Below are 24,901 nucleotides of genomic sequence, written 5' to 3'. Positions count from 1 at the left end.
ATTTACTGGATGGAGCTTGGAGGCTAGAAAGGAGCTAGAAAGGGGACCTAGAAGGATGTGGGGGGAGGGGCGCGAGACAGCTTGTGGGACCAAGCAATGGAGCAGGAATGGTCTACTCAGGACTCTGCCATCCCTGGACACTGTTAGCAGTGGGCACAGAATCCCTGCCCGTCCTGGATGCCTCCCTGCTGGACCACCGCAGATCCCATAAAATGAATCTCAGCATCTTTTCACTGCTGTGCCATTTGCTCTGAGCTTATAGGCCCAGGCAAAGGAGTCCTAGCAGTTCGCGTCAGGTCACTGGCCCCTCCCTGGCCAGTCTGGTGCTGGAAAGGGGGTGCCCCTGAGAGACAGGGAAGACGTCCCCCCTCCAGCATCCACAGTGAACGGGAGTTCTACTGCACCCCACTAAGTTTATGTGTAGGGGGTGATCTCCCCCTATAGGAAAGGAGGTCAGATGCCGGCCGGACTGCGATCACAAAGTGACAACTGTCCACTGCAGAGGCACCCCCTTTTGTTCACTCCCCGGTGACTGCTAGCGGGGCGAAGGGCTCATTCACATGTTTGTGTATCTCCTAGCCTGACCTTGCCTCAAAGCCTGACCTGACCTTGACGTGCATGACCTTGCCTTTAGGAAGATGGCACTGAGTTCAGGGACACTTTAGAAGGGACAGGGGACAAACCACCCACACTGCCGCAAGTTTGGGAGGAAAAGGTGTGAGTACAAAGACAAAAAAGCATCTCGCGGAGGAGGGTAAGGAAGAGGAGGAAAAGGACAAAGGGGGACAAAGGAGAGACAGTGAAAGTTAAACACAAAGGAGAGAAAGTTCAGAGGAAGCCTAGAAGCACAGTTTTCTTCCTGACCTGATTTAGCCAGCCTCCGTGCTGCCCCACTTTCTCGGTTTCTCTGATGCGCTTTTATGAATTGTGCTTTGCTTTATCAGGTTAATGATGTTGACATGGACCACGGAATAAAGAGATCCTGGTCGTAAACCGAGATACAGAAGGGTTTGAAGTCTTATCACACACGGCATACAACTCCGCACAGTCTGAGCACACAGCTTCTGACCTCACTAGTTGTGTGAGTGAGCTTTAGTGAAATAAAGAGCAGCTCTCAGGAAAAGAAGCGAAGAATAAAAATGCACTAAAGCCATTTGCAAGGTGGCAAGTTATTCACTGATCTGAAATTATATTTGGCTTTTTGTGGGCAATTTGACAGTATTCCTCCGGCCGAACCGGGGCCTCGTTGAAGCCCTGCTTTCCTGCCACTATTACATTGTGGCATTTAGTAATTTATTTAAATGATACATCAGAGCGTCCATCCATGGAGCACCTCTCCGTGCCCTCCCAGACAGAAAGGCAGGAGGAGCAATGACCGTTATCCCCGATTAGCAGGTCAGAACCTTCCAGGCACACAGCGGCTTGCCCCGCATCACACAGCCAGCTGCTGTCAGCGCCAGGGAGTGAGGCAGTTTCTACACAAGAGGAGCCTCACAAACTTGGACAAGGAGCTCTCTATCCCCATGGTTTATTCTCCTCTGTCATTTTTGTTTCAGGCGGGGTCTGCAAGTTTGACTCAGAAAAACCAAGAGCCGTCCGGCCTGCCGCTGGAGCATCCGCATATCTATCATCGTCCGTAAGCTACGTGCACCCACATGCCTCCTCCTGGCAAAGATGGGGGGACAGGTGTTGCTGCAGAGTGGGCCCGGCGAAGGTGCCGCACAGCCTGTGGTACAGGCGCTCTGCAGGCCTGTTTACCCGCAGACGGGTGGAGCCAAAAGGCAGCGTGGCTCGAGGGTTCAGGGAGCCCTGGGGCCAGGCTCAAGCCCCCGTGTTCCTGCTTACTAACGATCGCCTTGGGGAAAGCACAGAATCTGTCCGTGCCTCCGTGTTCCTCTCTGTAAAACAGACATGCCCTCGTGGCGTCTTACGGATTGCCGGAGGACGGAATAAGTGAATACGTGTCAACGCTCAGATCAGCGGACAGCGCGTTAGTGAGCTGCTGTCCCTGCGGATCACTGTGCTGGGCCACCCTGGTGAAACTCCGCGGGGCCCCGTGCAGCCCGTGTTAGAACGACTGAGGAGGAGCCAGAAAAGGGGAGCAGGAAGGGGTGGCCCATGGAGAAGGGAGCCGGTGCCCCTGGCTGGCCCAGCTGGGGCACATTGACAGTTAACCTTGCTGCAATATTCACCCGGTGTCCACATTCGTAGCAAGCCCACCTCCCAAGTGGCCCGTGATAATCAGGGGGAAATGGGGACCTGCGTCCCCATCGGGGTTCGGGCCACACGGTCCCAGTGAGACACATATGAGGGAAACCCTTTGACGCTGTGGGTCATTTCCTTCCTAACAGGAGGACGGAAAAGCAGGGAACATAGAGCTGGTGGATGAAAAGAGAGAGGAACATTTACCCATGTGTCCTAGTTGGTCAAACTGCTCTCATTGGATAGTGAATTATTTGTGAAGGGGGGATTGCCAAGTACGGTTTTTCTTTTCGATAAATTATCTTATTCAATAAATACTGTAGTATTGAATGTACAATGTATTAGCTTGATGTATTTAAATACGGGAGTTGCTGTTTAGAAAGAAACGCAACCCTTAAACCCATACTTATTTGTTATTTGTTACAAAAACGTCGCTTTTCTTTGCCGATGACGCAAATAACACGAGAAGGGCAAGAAGTAGTGACATTGAACGCAGAGAAGAAAACCGATGAAGAGAGGCCGGGGACGGGGGTGACTGGAACCCCCAACGCTAAGAACATGCGGGCTCTACCGGGGAGTTTCCTGATGCACAAGGAGACGCTTCATAACGAACGGAGTCAGAGAATGGTACAAAAGAACTTCTTCTCTCGGAAGGGGTTTTCTGACGCAGGCACTGGTATGATGAGAGGGTCTTCGCGTACGTGGGCTTCGCAGTAGGCCAGGAGGTCGGCAGCTGCCTGGGAGACCTGCGGGGGACACAGCACAGGTGTCGGTTAGGGGCCAGCTCCCGCGGGTCCGGTGCAGAGGCGGCCGAGTGGACCAGCCCAAGGACAGGCCGTTCCCGACCCGGAGAGACGGGGTCTGTGCAAACCCAGAGGAGACCGGGTTTCAAATGTGCCTTCGGGGAAAGAGATGTGGCCCAGGGATGGCGGATCAACCTCCAGAGAGGAAGGAGGAGCCAGCAGGGAAGGTCCAGACACCCCTGTTCTGTTCTCCACTGCGTGATGAGTGGAGTCCCCAGGCCGCTAGCTTCTCATTACTCTGCTAATCCACTTCTAGGCGGGTAAAGCCGAGTGCTGGCCCTGGGCAGGCCAGTGGGATTGTATTCAGTATTATTATTGTGAATTGTTTGATTGCAATTCCCCTCTCATGACCACGTAGTGAGTCACTTCATACTCAACAGAACACATGTTATTAGCATATTTTGTATCACACACATAAGTTATGTACTCTAAGTGCACTTTTCTTGTTTATTTATTTTTGAGAGAGAAAGAGAGAGGGAGAGCACGAGTGGGGGAGGGGTAGGTAGAGAGAGAGAGACAGAGAGACAGAGAGACAGAGAGACAGAGAGCGAGAGCATCCCAAGCAGGCCCCATGCATTCAGTGCAGAGCCAGACACGGGGCTCGAACTTATGAACCGTGAGATCACGACCTGAGCCAAAATCAAGATGCAGGATGCTTAACTGACTGAGCCACCCAGGCGCCCCTCTAAGCACACATTTTATTTTATCTTATTATCTTTTTATATATAATTTATTGTCAAATTGGTTTCCATACAACACCCAGTGCTCATCCCCACAGGTGCCCTCCTCCATGGCCATCACCCACTTTCTCCTCTCCCCCACCCCCCATCAGCCCCCAGTTTGTTCTCAGTATTTAAGAGTCTCTTATGGTTTTCCTCCTTCCCTCTCTGTAACTTTTTTTTCCCCCTACCCCCCCCCCCCCGCCCCAGTCTTCTGTTAAGTTTCTCAAGATCCACATATGAGTGAAAACATATAATATCTGTCTTTCTCTGCCTGACTTATTTCACTTACTGTAATACCCTCCAGTTCCATCCACGTTGCTGCAAATGGCCAGATTTCATTTTCTCATTGCCAAGTAGTATTCCATTATGTATATAAACCACATCTTCTTTATCCGTTTGTCAGTTGATGGACATTTAGGCTCTTTCCATCATTTGGCTATTGTTGAAAGTGCTGCTATAAACATTGGGGTACAAATGCCCCTATGCATCAGCACTTCTGTGTCCCTTGGGTAAATTCCTAGCAGTTCTAAGCACACATTTTAACTCACAGCGGCCACTCCCCTGTGCAGGGAGTTGCTGTTGACCAGAATGCTCCCTGGCCTCCGTTCCTTCCACTCTTCCCTGAAGCCCTGCTGACACGAGGCAGTTGCGCACTGAACTATCCCCCTCGTTCAAGCCCAGGGGTTTTCGAGGACGAGACAAGTGGGAGGCGGCAGAGGGCTGAGATACACTGGCTAACAGGAAGATGAAGTTCCCAGCTCATTTCACCCAAGGTCTGGGTCACGTGCTGGGCAGATGAACGGCCTGTGCATTAATGCCTCCTGCCAATTACGTGGTTCCGCCCGCAAGTGCTTATTATGGGCTACAGGCGGGGTAAGTATACAGCAGGCAGATGAGGTCCTTTCCGTACATTCAAGGTCTTAATCTTCTGTAGAATGTTAAAAACATTCCACAAATGAGTGAAAAAAATGTTTTAGAGCCTCCAGCGTATACAAGCCACATACATTCCCTACGGATTTTTAAAACTGACCTAGCTTCCAATTTTTTCCAGAAATTCTTCTTCTTTTTAAAAAACTGTCTATCTATTTTGAGAGAGACAGCGAGAGCAGGGGAGGGGCAGAGAGAGAGGGAGAGGATCCCAAGCAGGCTCCACGATGTCAGCACAGAGCCCAGTGCGGGGCTTGAACTCATGGAACGTGAGATCATGACCTGAGCTGAGATCAAGAATAAGATGCTTAACGGACAGAGCCAACCTGGTGTCCCTTAAGTAATATTCTTAAAGCCACTTCACAGATGAGAAAACTGAGGCACAAGAGTTAAAAAATTTGGCCAAGGTCCCTTGGAGAGAAAGCTAGAATTTTTTTTAATATTTATTCATTTTTTGAGAGAGAGAGACACACACACAGATCATGAGCGGAGGAGGGGCAGAGAGCGAGGAAGACACAGAATTGGAAGCAGGCTCCAGGCTCTGACGCAGGGCTTGAACTCCCAAACCTTGAGATCGCGACCTGAGCCGAAGTCGGACACTTAACTGACTGAGCCAGCCAGGTGCCCCGAGAAAGCCAGAATTTGAAGCTAAGCTGTCTGGCCACAGAATTTTTATGCCACAGTAGCCCCCTGATTGATAATCAAACTGTAACTGCCAAGTGGACTGGAATGTTCCACTGGGCCAGCACACTCTCCCTGGAGACCAGCTATCTGGGAACCCACATGACCAAACAATTTATTTGCTTTGCTTCAGCATCTTCTCTATGAAACCTTGCCCCAGCTCCTGTGGGTTGAGCACTCCTACTCACTTTGGTTTGTGCTGCCTCATTTGAATCGATGTATGCTCAAACAAACGCTTGAAAACCTTGACCGTGCCTCCATTTACCTTTTAACGACACGATCCAGCTGGCCTGAAGCTAGCCTGCTAAATTATAATCACAGCTTCCTTCCCCTGGATCATACTTGTTCAGATGTTTGTCAACATCCTTCCTGGGTAAATGGGAATAGTCGAATTTCCAGAAAGCGACCGCAAGGGGGCGCCTCGCTGGGGGCTGCTGCATAGTTAACCAGTCTATCTGTCCAAGGCATTGGGGGAAGGGGCCCCACACATGTAACTTTGGAGGTACCAGCTTCCAGTTATAAACTAGTCACAGGGATGAAAAGTACAGCACAGAGAATACAAATAATATTTTAATAACACTGTATGGTGACAGATGATAATAACACTTATTGTGGTATTTTGTAATGTATAGAATTGTCGAATCCGTTCCATACCTGAAACTGATCTAACATTGTACCTCAGCTATAGTTCAGTTAAAAAAAATGAGGCTTTGTAGGACAGCTGGGTGAGGGAGAGATGGGGCTGGGCCATGTTCCCGTCTCCTATCATTTTATCTGCTGCCACACAGCTCCTTGTCTACACCACCCTGACAACTAAGTTGTTTATGTCTGGCCTTGCTAGTTTTAAGCAGATCTAATCTAGGGATTTTTCTATCACCTCTAAAGGTGATGTTGCACTTATTCCCCAATGTTCCTTTCAGGAAAACAGGCTGTTCTTCGATTGCCTCCTTTTGCTGCTGTTGTTTTAGGATCACAAATGCACTTGCTGAGTTATAACTACACTCCTCCGGACGGCAGAGTCCTCTCTGGGCATCTGTACAACAGGAACGAATATGGAATGTAGCCTGTATTGGAGCTAAGTAGTGAGCGCCCACTTTCGGACCAGATGTGTGGATCTGGGTCGGTTCCATGTAATATTAATATCCTAGAAGCCCTCGTTTTGTTGAAACAACACTCTAAAAGAATGTTACAAGGGAAGAATCAAGGGAGGTTTCTACCTCAGCCATCAGCCCCCGTATTTCACACAGTGTCCAATGTGCCTTTATTCCTGTATAAACAAAGTATTTGGATAACCCTTGAGTTTGTTATGGGATCTCTGGAAAGATAAACATACGTAACGAGCATCTTAATGAGCCTTACACGTGAAAGGTGACATCGTGACACACAGCTTAATATCTAGGCATTAATTAACCCCAACCTGCGCATTAGGTTGAGCGGGAGGGTTTTCTTAATCAGTCCTAGGTTGATTTTTATAGCTGAAAGTTTCCTTCAACGCATATCAAGTATGGGCTGCAGCCATTGCCAAATTGCATAAAACATCTGCCATCTTTGAAACAAAAAAACCCCAAATGATTTGCTTTCAAAGAGAAAATTTTATTTGGGTTGGAAATTGAAAACTCCCTTGCTGTTTATGCTTTCTCGTCAAGCCTCACGTCTGCTTTACCTAAAGTCCTCTATTATGAAATGCCCACAGCATCTCTGCCTCCTTCGTACCGAACTGTTATAAGACAACAGATGTTGAAAAGAATCGGCAGCCTGGGAACAACTGTGGAATTTTGCCATTGCATTTCAGAGTAAAAGAGGTGATTAAAACAGCCCAAGTTAGCACATAATCCTGTTAGTTGCACTATAATTACAAGCTTCAATGATGGGAGAAAATGTTGCAATTACTATAGTCAAATTCTTCGACAAGACAGATGACATAATTACTATTCTGCCTGTGACACCCACTGCATTTATCCTTTGCATCCAAAGCGGAGCACTCACACCTAGTTCTCAGCAGTCCTGGTCTATTTAACAATACTACTTGGAATCAATTTCAAGCCTCTTTGACTGGCTCTGCCTGTTCCTCCCTCCACCCCAAGGAAACAAAGCAGGATTAATTGTCGAGGGCACAGCCAGGTTGCAGCCCCCATGGAGCAACAGTATCTTTGACAAGGTCAAACTTGGTGCACACTCCCAATAGAAGAAATCATGTGCCTGTTTTCCCTAGTGGAACCCTTGGGACATTCTATACCTCACCTCTAAAGTCTGAACAAACACCGCAGGGTGAATCCTCGTCTTTCTTCTAATGTTGGGAAGTATTTGGGATCAACACACCGGTTCCCAAGCACACACTCAAGAAATTTCCATATTATGATGCTGTGAATGGAATGTCTGTGTCCCCCCCCCCCCCCCCAGTCCAAACGTGGAAGCCTCGATCTCAATGTAATTGTATTTAGAGGTGGGGCCTCTGGGAGGTAATTAGGTCATGAGGGTTGAACCCTTGTGTGAAGGGGATTAGCACCCTTATAAGAAGAGACATGAGAGAGATCTCTCTCTACCTGCCATGTAAAGTCACAGCATGGAGGTGGCCGTCTATAAACCAGGGAGAGAACTCCCACCAGAACCTGACCATGCAGGCAGCCTGATCTCGGACTTCCCAGCTTGCAGAGCAGTGAGAAATGAATTTCTTTGTTTAAGCCACTGGGTCTATGGTGCTTTGTTATAGCAGCATGAGCTGACTAAGGTATTTGGCTTCCAGTGGCTTGTGTTGATCCATTTCATTATAGGCAACACTATCGCTGGGTCCTAGGCCACAGATATAGCAGCTAGTTGGGGATGGGTAAGGGTATACCTGGAGGATACCAGAGGGAGTAGAAGATGTATGTGTGAACACATGAATAATATAACAGAGAGGCCCTCTCTGAATTCTGAAGTCCAATGTTCATAATATTGGATTAGCTGCTGTTTACTATTATCAGCATAAAGCTGTTTTTTTTTTCCTCCACATGAAAAGTTGACTGTATATTGAGAGGTAAATCCAAGATGCTTGAACGAGAGTTTTATTTTATTTTTAAAAATCTTTAATGTTTATTCAGTTTTGAGAGGGACAGAGAGAGACAGAGCATGAGCAGGGGAAGGGCAGAGAGAAAGGGAGACACAGAATCCAAAGAAGGTTCCAGGCTCTAGGCTCTGAGCTGTCAGCACAGAGCCGGATGCGGGGCTCGAACTCCCCAGCCGTGAGATCATGACCTGAGCCAAAGTTGGACGCCTAACTGACTGAGCCACCCGGGCGCCCCTTGAAAGAGGTTGGTACACGTCCTATATGACTCCGACTACCTCTCAGTTTTGACATATCCCGATTTTCCAGAAAGGAAACCATAATTCAACCATTTTGTGAGTTCACCACAAGAGGAATTTATTTGGTGATGGGAACCAGTGAGTCACTGAAGAGGTTTCTGTGACTTACTTAGAGGTGAAAGACGAATGTAACAAGTAGATTCTAGGCTCTAGGGGTTCTAGAAAGCCAGCGGCATCTCTTCTAGAAAAAGGACTGGGTTGTGAGTCAAGAAACGACCTCTCTGACGGAGCTGCGCTCTGCTCTAATGAGCTGTGTCATTCCGGGCAAGAGAAACACCCTGGCACTCAGTTTTCACTCCTGTAAATGGGGATAGCATTACCTGCTGGCTTGTGACTCAGTGAAAGAATGGATGCTGTTATACGCACGGTGGGCTCTTACTTCATTGATCATCTGGCTACTTCCTGGGAGGGCCCTGAGAAGCAGACATGTGGAGGTTTCTCCGAAATTATTGGGGCAATTTGATACCCACAGTGCCCCGACCCTGAATCCTCTCCAACAGGAAGCGTCTTTTGTCTTTTTCAAAAGACACCTTTTGCCTTCTTGTTCTACTATTTAATGTTCTTCTCTTTGTTTTAAGTCAAAGATTTTCCTCCCTTGATCTGATGGCTGTTCTAGAGCTGCTCATTCACACACCACCCCCCCCCTCTCTTTGAATTGATTTCTAAATCTGATGGTAGAAAGTTACCGTGTAAGGCGGTCCGGGGGAGATCCGTGGACGTGTCTGGGAGAGGAGGAGACAGCAAAGGAAAGGCTCATTGTTAAACTAGCAGACAGTGGGGCAACGGAGGGGCACCACCAGGGTTCAGACGAGGCACACGGGAAAGGCAAAACTGGTAAGCACTGCCTTGACTTCTGGCTGGGTCATAGGGCATCATTTGTATTTATTTTCTTTTAGAAATGTCATTCTTTCAACCTTCACATCTTTTATCATCTTAATCATATCCCTTCCCTGGACTTTCTCTGGACCCTGTGAATCAGCTGTCAGTGACCTATGAGAACACGATGGGCTCCCTGATTTTGCTCTTTTTCCATTTTCCACAGGGAACACTGTGATATTTGAGCCCCGCTCATCTTCTGTTTTAACGATGACTGGCTTTCGCTTTAGAATTTTCTCTTTTGGCTGTGGATAACTCAGCCGTATGTGTTTTATCTTGGGGAAAAAATGGAACCATAAAGAACACATTTTGTTCTTTTAAAAGAACTCACAAGCCAGCAGCACTGTCATGACTCCTAGGCAGTTCTAGAAAAAAAAAAATAAGGGTAAGACACGTGAAAGACGTGGGGCGCCTGGGTGGCTCAGTCGGTTAAGGGTCTGGCTTCAACTCATCACGATCCCGCAGTCAGTGAGTTCGAGCCCCACGTCGGGCTCCGGGCTGACAGCTCAGAGCCTGGAGCCTGCTTCAGGTTCTGTGTCACCCTCTCTTTCTGCCCCTCCCCAGCTCACGCTCTCTCTCAAAAATAAAGAAGCTTAAAAAAAAAAAAAAAAAGACATGTGAAATACTTACCTGTTAGAAGGACTATGAGGAAAAACTCTGGCTCAAATACAAATGTGGAGCAAGAGCCAAAAAGGCTGATTGCCCAACAGAAATGTCTCAGCAAGCCTGGACACTTACTTACTATTCGGTTCTATTAAATAGCTCTGGATTATCCACACTGATGGGAGAAACCAGTAGAAAAGATAACCACAGCCTAATTTACACTTAAATTTGGAATATCATTTATAATTTTTATGCAGTGTGTTTACATGAAAATATGGCCCTATTTTGCATTTGGCTATTGGTGCCTAAGGGAATAAGGAGGAAGATACAGATTGTATACAAAATGAACAGCATGCATGCAATCACATTTGTTTAATTTAATTTACAGGAGTAAAAAGCAACCTCCTGGGTCAACACATAAGTTGCTTACGTTGATGGTATGGTGGAGAGGACCTAGGCAGAAAGAACAGAAAGGGTTTCCCTTTCCATTTACGGTCACTATGTGGTCACCTCCCATGGCACCCTCTGCCCCCTTCACATAGCATCATATGAAACCAATGGTAATAAATTCAGAGGAGGGAGTGTGTAACTGGGTCCTGGGGGTGTGGTAGCATCTCTGGGGAAGGGGTGAGTCCTACCAAGAAATTTAATTTTGAAACCGCTTTATTATCTTTACAATAATAATCCTTATTTGCTGGAAGCAAAATCCTCAAAAATCCTCAAAGCTGGAAGCAAAAGTCAACCGCCACTTGGTGACAGCGCTCTGGTGAACATCTTTTTAGGTATCTTACTATTCAGCCTTCACATGCAATTTCAGATGCTGTTCTGTAACATGCTGTTTGTCACTCCGTACACACAGATGTCTGTCGTTGTTTATAATTATAGTGGAGCATTGTCTCTATGTAACTTACTTAACCAGTCCCTACTGATGGACAGTCAAAAATTATAATTTGTTGACACTGTACATAGTGCTCTGATGAAATTCTTACTTCCCATCATTATTTGCGAGATTGTCTCTGGGTAAATTCCTAGAAGGGAGAATACTGGGTCAAGATAGACACAATGAACATTTTGATACGTATTCCAAACTATCCTTCTGGAAGAGTGTTATCACTTTCCCCTCGACCATCGAAAGCCTCTGACTTCTTTGCTTCACAGCTGATGGATGACAATGGATTTCATCAAAGATTAAAAACATCGACAGTCTTACAATAATCAAGATATGGAAGCAACCCGAATGTCCATCGATAGACAAGGGGATAAGGAAGATGTGGTATAGATAAGTATAGATACATACAAATGGCATATTGCTCAGCCAAATAAAAAGATGAGATCGTGCCATTTGTGACAACATGGGTGGACTTAGCGGGCATTATGTCAGAGAACTAAGTCAGTCTGAAAAAAGATGAACACCACAAGATTTCACTCCTATGTGGAACCTAAGTACACAAAAGAATAAACAAACAAAAACTATCACACCTATAAATATAAAGAACAAACTGATGGGTTACCGGAGGGGAAGGGGGGCAAAATGGGTGAAGGCGAGTGGGAAATACAGGCTTCCGGTTATGGAATGACTAAGTCCAGGGAATAAAAGGCATGGGGGAGGGAACATAGTTAATGATACTGTAACAGTACTATGTGGTGACAGATGGTAGCTACATTTGTGTGAAATGACATCACATATAGAGAAACTGAGTCACCGTTTTGTACACCTGAAAGTAATGTAATATTGTGTGTTAACTATACTAAAAACAAAACAAAACAAAACAAAACCAGTCTGGGTCTCAGCGTTGCTTGTTTGTTTTTGAGTAGATCTCAGTGTTGTTTGGAGCGTAATTCTTGTAATATTTAAGGAGGTAAATGTCTCTTCCTGTATTTGACCATGTTTATATTTCTCTATTTTAAACTACCCATTGGTGTTGTTCGTACAATTAAAGGAACAGAGGATATTTTATTTTCTTACTGACTTTCCAGAGAAATTTCAGAGAGGTTTAGAGAAATTAACCCTTTATTACTCAGGTAGCAGATGTTTTTCTTATTTTGTGAATTGGGGGGTTTTTACCATCTCAAATTTTAAAAAATAAGGTCAAAGTTTCTAATTTATGGGGTGCCTGGGTGGCTCAGTTGGTTAAACATCCAACTCTTGGTTTCGGCTATGGTCATGATCTCACGGCTTCACGGGTTCGCACCCCACGTTGGGCTCTGTGTCGATAGCACAGAGCCTGCTTGGAATTTTCCCTCTCCCTCTCCGCCCTTCACCCACTCATGTTCGCTCTCTCAAAAATAAATAAATAAACTTAAAAGAAACCACTTTTACTTTAGGAACCACTTTTGTGGTATGTTTGGCCTTCTCAGATGTTTACAAAAGCATTTGCTCCTATTTTCCTAGTGCTTTGTTATATTTATTTTTTTTTTAATTTTTTTAAATGTTTTTTTACTTTTGAGAGAGAAAGAGACAGAGACAGAGCATGAATAGGGGAGGGGCAGAGAGAGGAAGACACAGAATCTGAAGCAGGCTCCAGGCTCTGAGCTGTCAGCACAGAGCTGGACGCGGGGCTCGACCTCATGAACTACAAGATCATGACCTGAGCCAAAGTCGGACGCTCAACCAACAGAGCCACCCAGGCACCCCTATATTTGTTATATTTAAATGTTTGATCAAAGTCAAGGAATGAACTGTGTCTAGTGAAATTCATATTTTGAAGCCATCAACCCTAATACGACTATTTGGAGATAAGTCCTTCAGGGACCTAATTAAGGTTATGTGAGGTCAAAAGGGGGGGGGGTCCCTAATCTGATAGGACTGGGTCTGTTTAAAAGAATAACAGACACCAGAAAGTTCTCTCTTCCCCTGAGCACAGAGGGAAGGCCATGTGAAGACACAATGCGAAGGCAGCTGTCTGCAAGTCAAGGACGGAGGCCTTACCAGACATCAACCCTACTGGTACCTTGATCTTGGACTTTGAACCTTCAGAACTGTGAGAAAATAAATTTCTGTTGTTTAAGCCACACAGTCTGTGGTATTGATTTGAGATACCATCTGGATCCTTTTCCAAATTCCCAGTACACTTGGATCTATTTAGGACTTCCTATTATGTTCTGTTGATCTATCTAATCATAAATCTTTAAGTTCTCTGATTTTAAAATAAATTCTAATACCTGGCAGGAAAATTCTACGTATGTTCCTCCTTGCACATATATACTTAAAAAATATTCCTGGATGCTCTCACCATTTATTCATCTACTTGAACTTTAGAATAGTTTTCAGTTTGCTTCCTCCAAAAACAGAAATAGAATTTTGATTAGATTTGTGTTGAATTTATGTTAATTTACAGAGAACAGACATTTCTACAATATAGACTCTGCCTGTTCAAGAACAAGAACACTTTCCTTTAATCAAATTGTCTTACCTTCCTGTTTTCAAGTCTTATGCCCTTTTATGTTTTGAGTGTTTGTTAAAAACATATATGTCTTACGGATTTACATATGGCATTCTCAAAATCAATTTCGCTAAGAGATAGTCTATTTGTATTTATTTATTTTTTAAAGTTTATTTATTTTGAGAGAGAGAGAACAAGCAGGGGAGGGGCAGAGGGAGAGAGGGACAGAGGATCTGAAGAGGGCTCTATGCTGACCACAGAGAGCCTGACGTGGGGCTCAAACTCATGAACCACAAGATCACAACCTGAGCTTAAATTGGGCACTTAACCTACGGAGCCACCCAGGTGCCCCAAGAGACAGTCTGAAAAGGTTCCTGAGGCTGACATTTATTTCATACTACGGCCACCACTTTACGGCCCTGTGGTCAAAGAATGTGGTATAACCATTTTTACTTTTTAGAATGTAGTGGTGCTTAGAGAAAATGTTCTTAATGTTTTCTGGATAAAGATCTACACCCTATCATCTATCTGTCTACCTATCTATCAGATCAACCTAATTAATTTTATTATTAATATATGATTACCTCTCTTTTGTCTAATTGATCCGCCATGGACTAGGAAAGACACCCTATACTCTTACACAACTTGTTCATCTTTCTTGACATTTCTTCAAATTTTGCTTTGTATATTTTTGATCTAATTGGATCGTATGGTAAGACTATGTTTAGCTTTGTAAGCAACTGCCTTCTAAAGTGGCTGTCCTCTTTTGCATTACCATCCATATCCTTGTCAGCATTTGTTACTGTCATTTTTCTAAATTTTACTCATTCTAATAGTTGTGTCATGGTCTACCAATGTTATTTTAATTTGTCGTTCTCTAGTGACACATGATATGGAGCATTTTTTTCCGATGCGCCTTTGCCATCTGTATATCTTCTTTGGTGAGGTGTGTGTTCAGATCTTTGGTCTTTTTTCTTTTTTTCAACGGGGTGGTTTGTTTTCTCACTGTTGAGTTTTAAGAGGTCTTTGTATATTTTGAATACCAGTCCTTTATCAGATATGTGTTCTGCAAAGATTTTTCTCCCAGTCTGTGGCTCGTCTTCTCATCCTTTCCACAGAGTCTTTGACAGAGAAGCTCTTAATTTGAATGATGTCCATCTCAGCAATTCTTTCTTTTGTGGATTTTGCTTTTGGTGTTATAGCTAGAAACGAATTGCCAGACCCAAGGTCATCTTGATTTTCTCCTGTGTGCTGTCTTTTAGAAGTTTTCTAGTTCTGCCTTTCAGTTTGGGTCTATGATTGATTTTGAGCTCATTTTTGTGAAAGGTGTAAGGTCTGTGTCTTGATTTAGTATTTTCCATGGGGTTGTCTAGCTATTCCAGCAGCATTTGTTGAAGAAACTATCCTTTCTCCATTGTATTGCTTTTGCCTTTTTAGAGATCAGTTGACTATATTTATGTGAGTCTGTTTCTGGCCTGTGTATTAAGTTTCACTGATCTATTTGTCTATTCTTTTGTTGATATCACATTGTCTTGATCACTGCAGCTTTATAGTAGGTCTTGAAATTGGGTAGTGTCAGCCTTCCATCTTTCTCTTCTCTCTGTCTCTTTTTAATGTTTATTTATTTATTTTGAGCAAGACAGATAGAGCATGAGTGGGGGAGGGGTAGAGAAAAAGGGAAACAGAGAATCCCAAGCAGGTTCTGTGCTGACAGCGGGGCTTGGACCCACAAACCACGAGATCATGACCTGAGCCGTAATTAAGAGTAAGATGCTCAGCCAACTGAGCCACCCAGGTGCCCCTCTTCTCTTTCAATATCGTGTTGGCTATTCTGTTTTATTATTATTATTTTTTAATTTAAAGTTTATTTACTTATTTTTGAGAGAGAGAGAGAGAGAGTGAGCATGGGAGCAGGGGAGGGACAGAGAGAGAGAGACGGAGAGAGATAATCCCAAGTAGGCTCCATGCTGTCAGTGCAGAGCCCAACATGGGGCTTGAACTCCTGAACCTTGAGATCGTGACCTGAGCCAAAATCAAGAGTTGGATGCTCAACCAACTGAGCCACTCAGATGTCCGTCCATATAAACTTTAGAATCAGCTTCTCAGTATCAAAAAGCCAACTTGCTGGGATTTTGACTGGGATTGTCTTGAATCTACAGATTAAGTTGGGAAGAACCAACATCTTAACAATATTGATCCTCCTATCTACGAACATGGAATATCTTCATTTATTTAGATTTTCTTTGATCTCTTTCATAGGTTTTACAGTTTTTCCTCATGTAGATCTTGTACATATTGTAACCAGTGGTTACAAATGATTGACCTGAAATGGTGAAGGTGAGTGGATTAAACCTGAAGTGATAGCGGTAGACCCTGAAATCAATTGCGTCAAAGTCGATTGGGAGAAAAGTTGTGAGCGACGTGGCTGCTGATATAGGAAAGAGGGTGGGTCCTATTCCTATTAGAGTTGGAGTTGTGACAGTTTCAAGTAATGCACAGCATAATAGCTCTGGAGAAATTTGGAGAAAGTGGACTATTCAGCTGAAGCAGCTTAGTCTCCAATAACACTCAACTCAAGTGATATTAATGTAATACAATCTAGTAAACCAAAGCCCATTGGTAACCTGGGCTTGAGAAGATGGTTTGTTTTCTAGGTAGAACTGTGTGGTCAAACTAACAGCAAGATTCTGTTAAACATTAGAATGCCCAAAGCACCATCTAATGAAAAATACACAACATGACTAGAATAACCTCAAAGGTTGGGAGTAGAGAAAAGAACAACCACAATGGGTGGGTGTAAGTTCTTCATCAGATTATGTTTGCTTATGATCAACCTATGTTAGGGTCTAACTTTTGTAATGAAAGGCAGTGTTGAAGAAAGTATACTCTCAGGTCATTCCTATGGAAGAAGTTCACCCTCTGCCTCACTGGTGACATTCGCCCTATAAGACATCTAGTATTCTTTTGGCTGCTGCTGCTGCTGTTTATAAAGTCTATGAACTGACATAGATGGGCAGAGATCTCTTTAATCATTTGGTACTGAATGGAGTAAAAATGTTTTCTGATGCCCAAATCTGAAGTCTATAAAGAGTAAAAATTGAAAAGAGTGACCCTATCACATTAATATCCAGCAGAATTCCAAGACTGAATATTGACCTAGAAACCAATATTGACCTAGTAAAGACTTTGTATACCAGTGATAGATTCTTTTCTTTTTTAATGTTTATTATCTTTGAGAGAGAGAGAGAGAGAGAGAGAGAGACGAGGAGGGACAGAGGGAGAAAGGGACAGAGGATCTGAAGCAGGCTCTGCACTGACAGCTGTTCTAAATAGATTAAATTCATCCTTCAGCGTGACCAATGCCTGCTATGACCCACGTAGTGTGCGGATTGCAAGGACAAGATACTCAGCCCCGGCTTGGATGAAATTTCTGACCCGGTGAGAATTTCCCTAGAAAATGTCTTACAGTCTTAATATATGTTATTATGCATAAATTAACAGAAACTGTGCACATCTGTATCTCCTTTAGTGAAACCCAATTGGATAAAATGAAATAATTCTGCTAAAGAAAAGAAGCACAAATTTGCATTATATTTAACTTTCTGCCTAATTGAGAGTATCATTTTCTGTTGCCTAGGACATCGATGACCGCTTGGCTACGTGGAGAATTCTTTGCAGAATTTGAGAATTTTTACATAATCTTAGGCTGCAATGAACGGAGATGCAATGCTGTCCAGACTGATATTTCTGCCCTTGGTAGGTAGGGCCCTATAATTTAATAATAAGACTGGAGGTTCTGCGTTGGTATCCCCACTTCATCATATAACTGTGAGCCAAAGTTTTCTTCTGTGAAGTAGGGTGGAATAGCACCAATATCTCAGGGGTGGGGTGAGGATTCAAGCACTTAATACATATGAAATTAGGAGTACTTGTCCTAAAGGATCGCTTCCTCTGCCTGTACATTTAATGGGCTTTTTCTTCACTGTTGAGATTAAGTAACCTCAGCAGTATATGTGTCTATGGCTTATTGTCTTCTATTATCGTCTTTCCTGGAACATGATGAGCTGTTTGCATCTGCAGATTCAAGTCTTCCTTTATTTAATGAAAGCTTTTTATTTATTTATTTATTTATTTATTTTAATGTTTTATTGTTTATTTTTCAGAGAGAGAGGCAGAGTGTGAGCAGGGAGGGGCAGACACACACACACACACACACACACACACACACACACAGAATCCCAAGCAGCTCCAGGCTCCGAGCTGACAGCACAGAGCCCGATGCGGGGCTTGAACTTACGAACCGCGAGATCATTACCTGAGCCAAAGTCGGACGCTCAACTGACTGGGCCACCCAGGCGCCCCTAATGAAACCTTTTTATATTCTACCCTTAAGAGTATTTTCTATGCCATTTGTTCTCTCTGCCGGGAACACCAGCATTCAAATCTTGGAATGTTCCTGTCAGTCTTTATTTGTATCACTCTCTCTCTAACTGCTTTTATCTGACTGTTCATCTTTTTCTTTTGCATTATGTAGGCGTTTCCTAAGCCTGTGCTCTGTGTCAATAATTTGATGTTCTATAGTGTGTGTTACACTCTTTGCTGCGTTTAATGGTGTTCCCTCTCCCCTGTCAACTTTTTTCCTTAGTTTTTCCACCTCCTCCTTTTCCAACTCATTCTTTTTTCTCTCCTTTGAGCTAGGGTTTCATAGATTCTATATTTGTTTTACATTTTTTGACTATAACACAGTTACCTAAAGTTTTCTTTGGTTTTCTGGAAGAAAACTTTTTCTTACGTGAATACTTTATTGGTCCTTTATATGCCATAGCCTAGTCTGAGGTTTTCTGGCAGTATATTTACATAGGTCCATAAAATTTGTATGGAGCTATGTAAATATAGGTCCCTGAAAGACCCCGAATAGCCAAGGCAATCTTGAAGAAGAAGAACAAAGCTGGAGGTTTTTGATACAGGGAGGAATCACAATGCCAGAGTTCAGGATATACTATAAAGCTGTAGTAATTAAAACAGTATGGTACTGGCACAAAGATAGACACATAGATCAGTAGAATAGAATAAAGAGCCCAGACATAAACCCACACTTGGGGCGCTTGGGGGACTCAGTCAATTAAACATCCGACTCCTGATTTCGGCTCACGTGGTGATATCATGGTTTGTGGGACCGAGCCCCACATTGGCCTCCACACTCACAGTGAAGATCCTGCTGGGGATTCTCTCTCTCTGTCCGTCCCCTGCCTGCTCTCACTCTCTCTCTCTCATAATAAATAAATAAACTTAAAAAAATTAAAAACACAAACCCATGCTTATATAGTCAGCTAATCTATGACAAAGGAGGCAAGAACATACAATGGAGAAAACACAATTTCTTCAACAAATGGTGCCAGGAAATCTGGACAGCTACACGCAAGAGAATGAAACAGGTCACTTTGTTACAGCATACATAAAAATAAACTCAAAATGGATTAAAGCCCTAAATGGGAAAACGAAACCATAAAACTCCTGGAAGAAAACATTGGCAGTAATTTCTTTGGCATCAGCCATAGAAACATTGTTCGAGATAGGTCTTCTAAGGCAAGAGAAACAAAAAGCAAAATTAAACTAAAAGGCACTCTACTAAATGGGAGAAGATATTTGCAAATGATTTATCTGATAAGGGATTAGTATCCAAAATACATAAAGAACTTGTGCAACTCAACACCAAAAAACAAATAATCCAATTAAAAAATGGGCAGAGGACCTAACTAGGCATTTCTCCAAAGAAGACATCCAGATGGCCAACCGACACATGAAAAGATGCTTAACATCACTCATCATCAGGGAAATGGGAATTAAAACCACAGTGAGATGTCACACTTCACACCTGTGAGAGTGGCTAGAATCAAAGTGTTGGTGAGGATGTGGAGAAAAAAGAACCCTCACACACTGTTGGTGGGACTGCAAATTGCCGTAGCCACTGTGGGAAACGGTACGGAGGCTCCTCAAAAAGTTAAAAATAGAAATACCATATGATCCAGCAATTTCATCACTGGGTATTTACCCCAAGAAAACAAAACACTAATTTGAAAAGATATATGCACCCTTATACTTACAGCAGCATTATTTATAATAGTCAAGATAGGGGCCATTGATAAGTGGATGAAGAAGATACGGTATTTACGTACAATGGAATATTACCCAGCCCCAAACACACACACACACACACACACACACACACACACACACACAATGAAATTTTGCCATTTGCAACAACATCAATGGACTTTATTGATGGTATAATCAATAAGACCTTAATGGTATAATCAATAAGAAGGTAAGCATCACAACAGAAAATGTGCTCTTAAAGTGGAGCAGACAGCCACATGTAAAAAAATGAAACTGGACAGTTATTTCATAACATCCATAAAAATTAACTCAAAATGGAGTAAATATTTGAATATGAGATTTAAAGAAAATTCTTTGGGGGCGCCTGGCTGGCTCAGTCTGTAGAGCGTGTGACTCTTAATCTCGGGGTTGTAAATTCGACCCCACATTGGGTGTAGAGATTACTTAGAAATGAAATACTTAGATCTCGCGGTTTGTGAGATTGAACCCCGCGTAGGTGCAGAGCCTGCTTGGGATTCTCTCTCTCCCTCTATCTCTGTCCCTTCCTCTCTCACTCACTCTCTCTTTCTCTCAAAATAAATAACTTAAAAAAATGGAAATAAAATCTTCAAAAAATTTTGTTTGAAACAGAAATGTATTCCCAGAGTAGTGTGCAAAAGCATAAACTGAGGCTACTTGGAGGCTTCCCTCCCCTCCTCCACTGACTCCCTAGCTCTCTGAATGTGGCGGGGGTGGGGGGGGGGATGCAGATGAAAGGAATATGTAGCCACAATCAAAATGGTCTGGCTCAAAGAATGGCCTGGTGCTAGGAGAGTCTGGGGAACAGACTTCATTGCTGGTAAGATTTTAAACTGGTACCACTTTTCTTTTTATCTTTTAATGTTTTTTTATTTATTTATTTTGAGAGACAGAGAACTTGAATGCAGGGTGGGGCAGAGAGAGAGAAAGAAGGAGCAGGGGAGGGGCAGGGAGAGGGGAGAGAGAGAGAGAGAGAGAGAGAGGGAGAGAGAGAGAGGGAGAATCCCACCCAAGCAGGCTCTGAGCTGTCAGCTTGGAGCCTGGCATGGGGCTCGATCCCATGAACCACGAGATCATGACCTGAGGTGAAATCAAGGGTTGGAAACTCAACCCACTGGGCTGCTCAGGGGCTCCTAAACTGGTACCACTTTTCATGGGGAAATCTGATATGGATTCAAACACTTTAGAGTAGAACATATCCTTTGACTGAGCAATTTCAGCCCATAGGAGTTTATCCTAAAGAGACCATGAAACATGTGCAAATTTTATCTACCAGTGTGGTTGCTGCAGTGTTCTTTAAAAAGAAATACTGCAAAATTGGAAATAAGGGAAATATCCAAGGATAGGAGACCAGTTAAATAAATGATTGTACATCAGGTGAGGAAGAGAAGAGACAGTAAAAAATGACATTTTAGGAGAGTATTTACTGACCTGGATGTATCATCACAATATACTGTTTGGTGATAAACCAGGTCGCAAAAGGTAACAACGCAATTTTATAAAAAGAAAGCTAGGCCAACAGGTAGATGGAAGAATATGGAAATGCAGTGGTTATAAATTATTCACATTTTCTTCCCTATACTTTTATCTTCCAAAACTCTCGCAAGTAAATGAATACCATTTTCATGAACAGTAAAATGCTGTTCTTTTCGAAATAGGAACTACAGCCTCCCGCACAGGCCACTTACATCTACTTTCTCACAGTCTCGCTGATATGGAGAAGGACTGTCATCACCTGTCATGATATACTCTCTCTTCTTCCATGTCAATAAGCTCCCACACTAATCTACTCCTGCTGTCGTCTTTTGGACCGTTCATCAACCGACAACGTTCTCGCTGCCCTGTTTTTAGTCATCTACGGAACGCAAGTTGACGTAAAACCCGTTGATCTGTCAGCAATCTGCACATCAAGCTTGTGTTGACAAAATTAATCTCAGTCTAATGACAGCCCCCTTAGGGATGGTGAGTACATCCCATCGCTCTTAAAATCATCTGCCACAGGCCTTAGGGCAAATAAGGGAGAGACAGACAGACAGACAATTGAGCATATCGTCACTCGGCAAGTCCATCAGCTGTTTCCTCCTGGTCCCGTTGGAGAGTTAGGTTTGCTAAAGGGTGTCGTCTACCTCCAGATCCCACCAAGTCACAGCCCCTGGCAATTCCTTTTCCCCCCGGGACCAGGGAAATCAAAGCACCCTCAGCAGTGCCCAGTGGAGACACAGCTTCCACAAGCCTTCCTGGGAGCTTGTGACCCAGCCTGCTCAGGACCTCTGTATTTTCCCCATGGGACAACACCTTCTCCCCAGCTGCTCTCCTCTCGGGCTGACCGGCCAGCTCCAGAGACCACTTTCTCCACTTAAACCTTTTACGCTTTGCTCAGCTTGTATCTGCCACAACTGTTCGACAAATTCTCACTGTTTGGTGACCAATGTCATTTATGTACCTTCCTGGTAGAATTTTGTATAGCGTAAGCCTCTAACGGGTGAGCGAAGGAATAAGGCTATGGGGTATTCTTTTCCTTAGGACCAAAACAGTCTCCAGGATGTCATCTGAACGTGTTCTTTACTTCTTTTGTAGGATCCCGAGTATTATTTTCCAAGACTTTCGCTTTTGGGGAGGCAAAAAACTATGCTGGATCTTCTACGGTGAATCTTCTTTGCTCTTGTGATACATGGGGAATATTAGTAGCTGATACAGGTTCTCAAAGACAGCACCCATGTTTGTTGAGAGATGCCCTGATGAGCTCCTAGGTCGGACAGAGAAGAATCCCATGGATGCTGGGAAGCAGGGCTGAGTTGGGGGAGGAACTCAATAAACATTAAATGAAGGTAGACAGGGCACTGAGGTGGTGGGGAGGGGGTCTCTGAACCCAACTGTGTGAGGGCCTGAGGTCCGGCTGTGGCCTTTATAAAGCGTCCCTCCTATGTCCCCTGCATCATTTAGGACAAAGCCGACACCCGCACAAGTGCTCTTATGCAGGTGATGTTTTTAGGGGACAAACAGGACTTCGAGACCATAGTGGGCATTTTGGCTGCATTTTTCCGCCATGAACTGCCCAGACCTGAGTTCACGCTATTACTTTTTCTTACCTTTGCAACCCAAACAGCTGCTTAATGCAGTTACTTTCTCTTCTCTCCTCTCCTTTATTCTCATGAACCGCGAGCACGCCTTCCTCTCCGTCCACATAAGACACTCCCCCAAACACGGTAAAACCACACAGCCCAGAGGTGGGCTCCACGGTTGCCTATGTGCCTTGGCAGCCGGGTCCTTTTCTGCTTCGTGCCCGACACCTGCCCGAGCTCGCGCTGTCCTCCGGTCGTCATCGGAGGCTTCCACCTGGGGGCCAGCTCTGTGGGATGGCAGTCGCAATGATTTCCCAGTCGCATGGCAGTCGCATGAAGCCTTCAGAGGTTTCCCTCCAGCGTGTTCTTTCCTCTCTCCAGGGCCCCATGAAAGGCACTGCCCAGTCACCTCTTCCGCGTTCTCCCCACACACTCAGCCTGTCCTTTCCTCCTTCACGTGGACCTGGAATTCCCGTCCCTTTCTGTATGAGTTCAGCGAATTCTATGACCTGCTCATCTGCTTCCCTGGGGCTTCCCTCTGTCATTTACCGTCCAGGCTCCCCTTTTCCTTCCCCCCTCCTGCAGTGACCTCTCGCCCATTCTAGAAAGGCCACTTCTTCTCCCTGGTGACTCTCTTCCTCTTTCCTCCCTCCTCAAAGCCCTTATCGAGGTCAGTTCGGAGTGTCCTTGATGGCTTCTCTTTCTCTCCAGATTCCGTCTTTATTGTCTGGTTAATTGATAACAATACGCACCTCATTTTGCCAGGACTTGCATTAACTAGATTTTTCCCCCAAGCCATGCTGTGTTCAGAAGCAAGGGGGGGTCTAGTGCTTAAAACCACGTGTGAAGGGGCGCCTGGGTGGCTCAGTCGGTTAGGCGAACGGCTTCAGCTCAGGTCATGATCTTGGTTTGTGAGTTCGAGCCCTGCATTGGGCTCTATGCTGACAGCTCAGAGCCCACTTTAGATCCTCTGTCCTCCCCTCTCTCTGCCCCTCCCCTGCTTGTTCTTTGTCAAAAAATAAATAAACTTAAAAAAAATGGTTAAAAGGGTACATGTTATGTGTATCTTACTACATTAAAAAAATAAATGTTGGGGCACCTGGGTGGCTCCGTCGGTTGAGCATCCGACTTCGGCTCAGGTCATGATCTTACAGTCCATGGGTTCGAGCCCCGCATCGGGCTCTGTGCTGACAGCTCAGAGCCTGGAGCCTGCTTCAGATTCTGTGTCTCCCTCTCTCTCTGCCCTTCCCCTGTTCATGCTCTGTCTCTCTCTGTCTCAAAAATAAATAAACGTTAAAAAAATTAAAAAAAAAAATGTTGAAGGTTTTATGAGCAAGAAAACACACGTGGTTGCACAGCAGGGATGTGGTTCTTCGGGGCCACCTCTCCCCTCAGGAAGCCCTGCATCATCTCCTCAATGACACAACTCTGCCACCTCTGAAGCAAATCTGACGTGGCTGTCGGTGGCCCCCCGCCTGGAGTTACCACAGAGTCTGAAGATGCCCTCCAGGAAGCCCCCTCCTGGGATCCGGGACCACATTTCCACAGCGGTGTCACTCCAGGAGCCAGACGACCTGCCCCCCTGAACACCATCTAACAGACTTGACTTTGAGTTGGCCTATGGTTTCTCTTCATTCTTTCAGAGACTGCACATGGGTCTCCAGTGAGACCCTTCGTGGCGGGGACATCCGGTGACTGTCGCAAGTGAGGATCTGGGATCTGTTATTACAGAATTTGTCTCCCTTGCCGGGGTCGGACTCCCCGGCGTGGCCACCGTCCCGTTGCCCAAACCGGTGCCCGTGGTCTTTCCGGTCTCTGGCCACGGAGCTCTGCAGTTGGGTTATAACGTCTTGCTCCCTGGCGTCTCCTATTTCGACTGCCCGACTTCCGCACCCAATTCTTGGGTGTCTGCTTCTCGGCCTCCACCTTTGCTCTTTGCTCCGCGCTGCACCTGCTTCTGCAGCTCCGGCTGCCCCCTGGCCTCTGACGACCGCCTCTGCTGCTGACAGGTCAGTTCACCACCGGGCCCAGGCTTCCCACTCACTCGTCTGTGTGATCCGCCCCTGCGGACCCGGCACCCCCGAGCTGCCCAAAGCGGCCCTCCCCGGCACAACCCGCAGCTCTCGGCCAAGTGCGGCCGCTGGAAATGAGCGCCGGTTAGCTCC

General features: G+C 44.9%; 1 protein-coding gene across 1 annotated transcript in view; it reads right to left on the bottom strand.

The window, feature by feature from the left end:
- Positions 1–2,596: 2,596 nt before the first annotated feature.
- Positions 2,597–24,901, bottom strand: part of GNG4 (G protein subunit gamma 4) — a 47,723-nt gene continuing 25,418 nt past the window's right edge. The window contains exon 4 of the mRNA XM_047825789.1: positions 2,597–2,948. Coding sequence (XP_047681745.1) covers positions 2,820–2,948 — 129 coding nt within the window. The 3' untranslated portion in view covers positions 2,597–2,819. The remainder of the gene's footprint in view (positions 2,949–24,901) is intronic.

Source organism: Prionailurus viverrinus, chromosome D2 (assembly GCF_022837055.1).
Source record: "Prionailurus viverrinus isolate Anna chromosome D2, UM_Priviv_1.0, whole genome shotgun sequence".
NCBI classification, from domain to species: domain Eukaryota; kingdom Metazoa; phylum Chordata; class Mammalia; order Carnivora; family Felidae; genus Prionailurus; species Prionailurus viverrinus.
The sequence above is the reverse complement of the archived record's forward strand: the minus strand, read 5'-3'. Positions and strand labels throughout refer to the sequence as shown.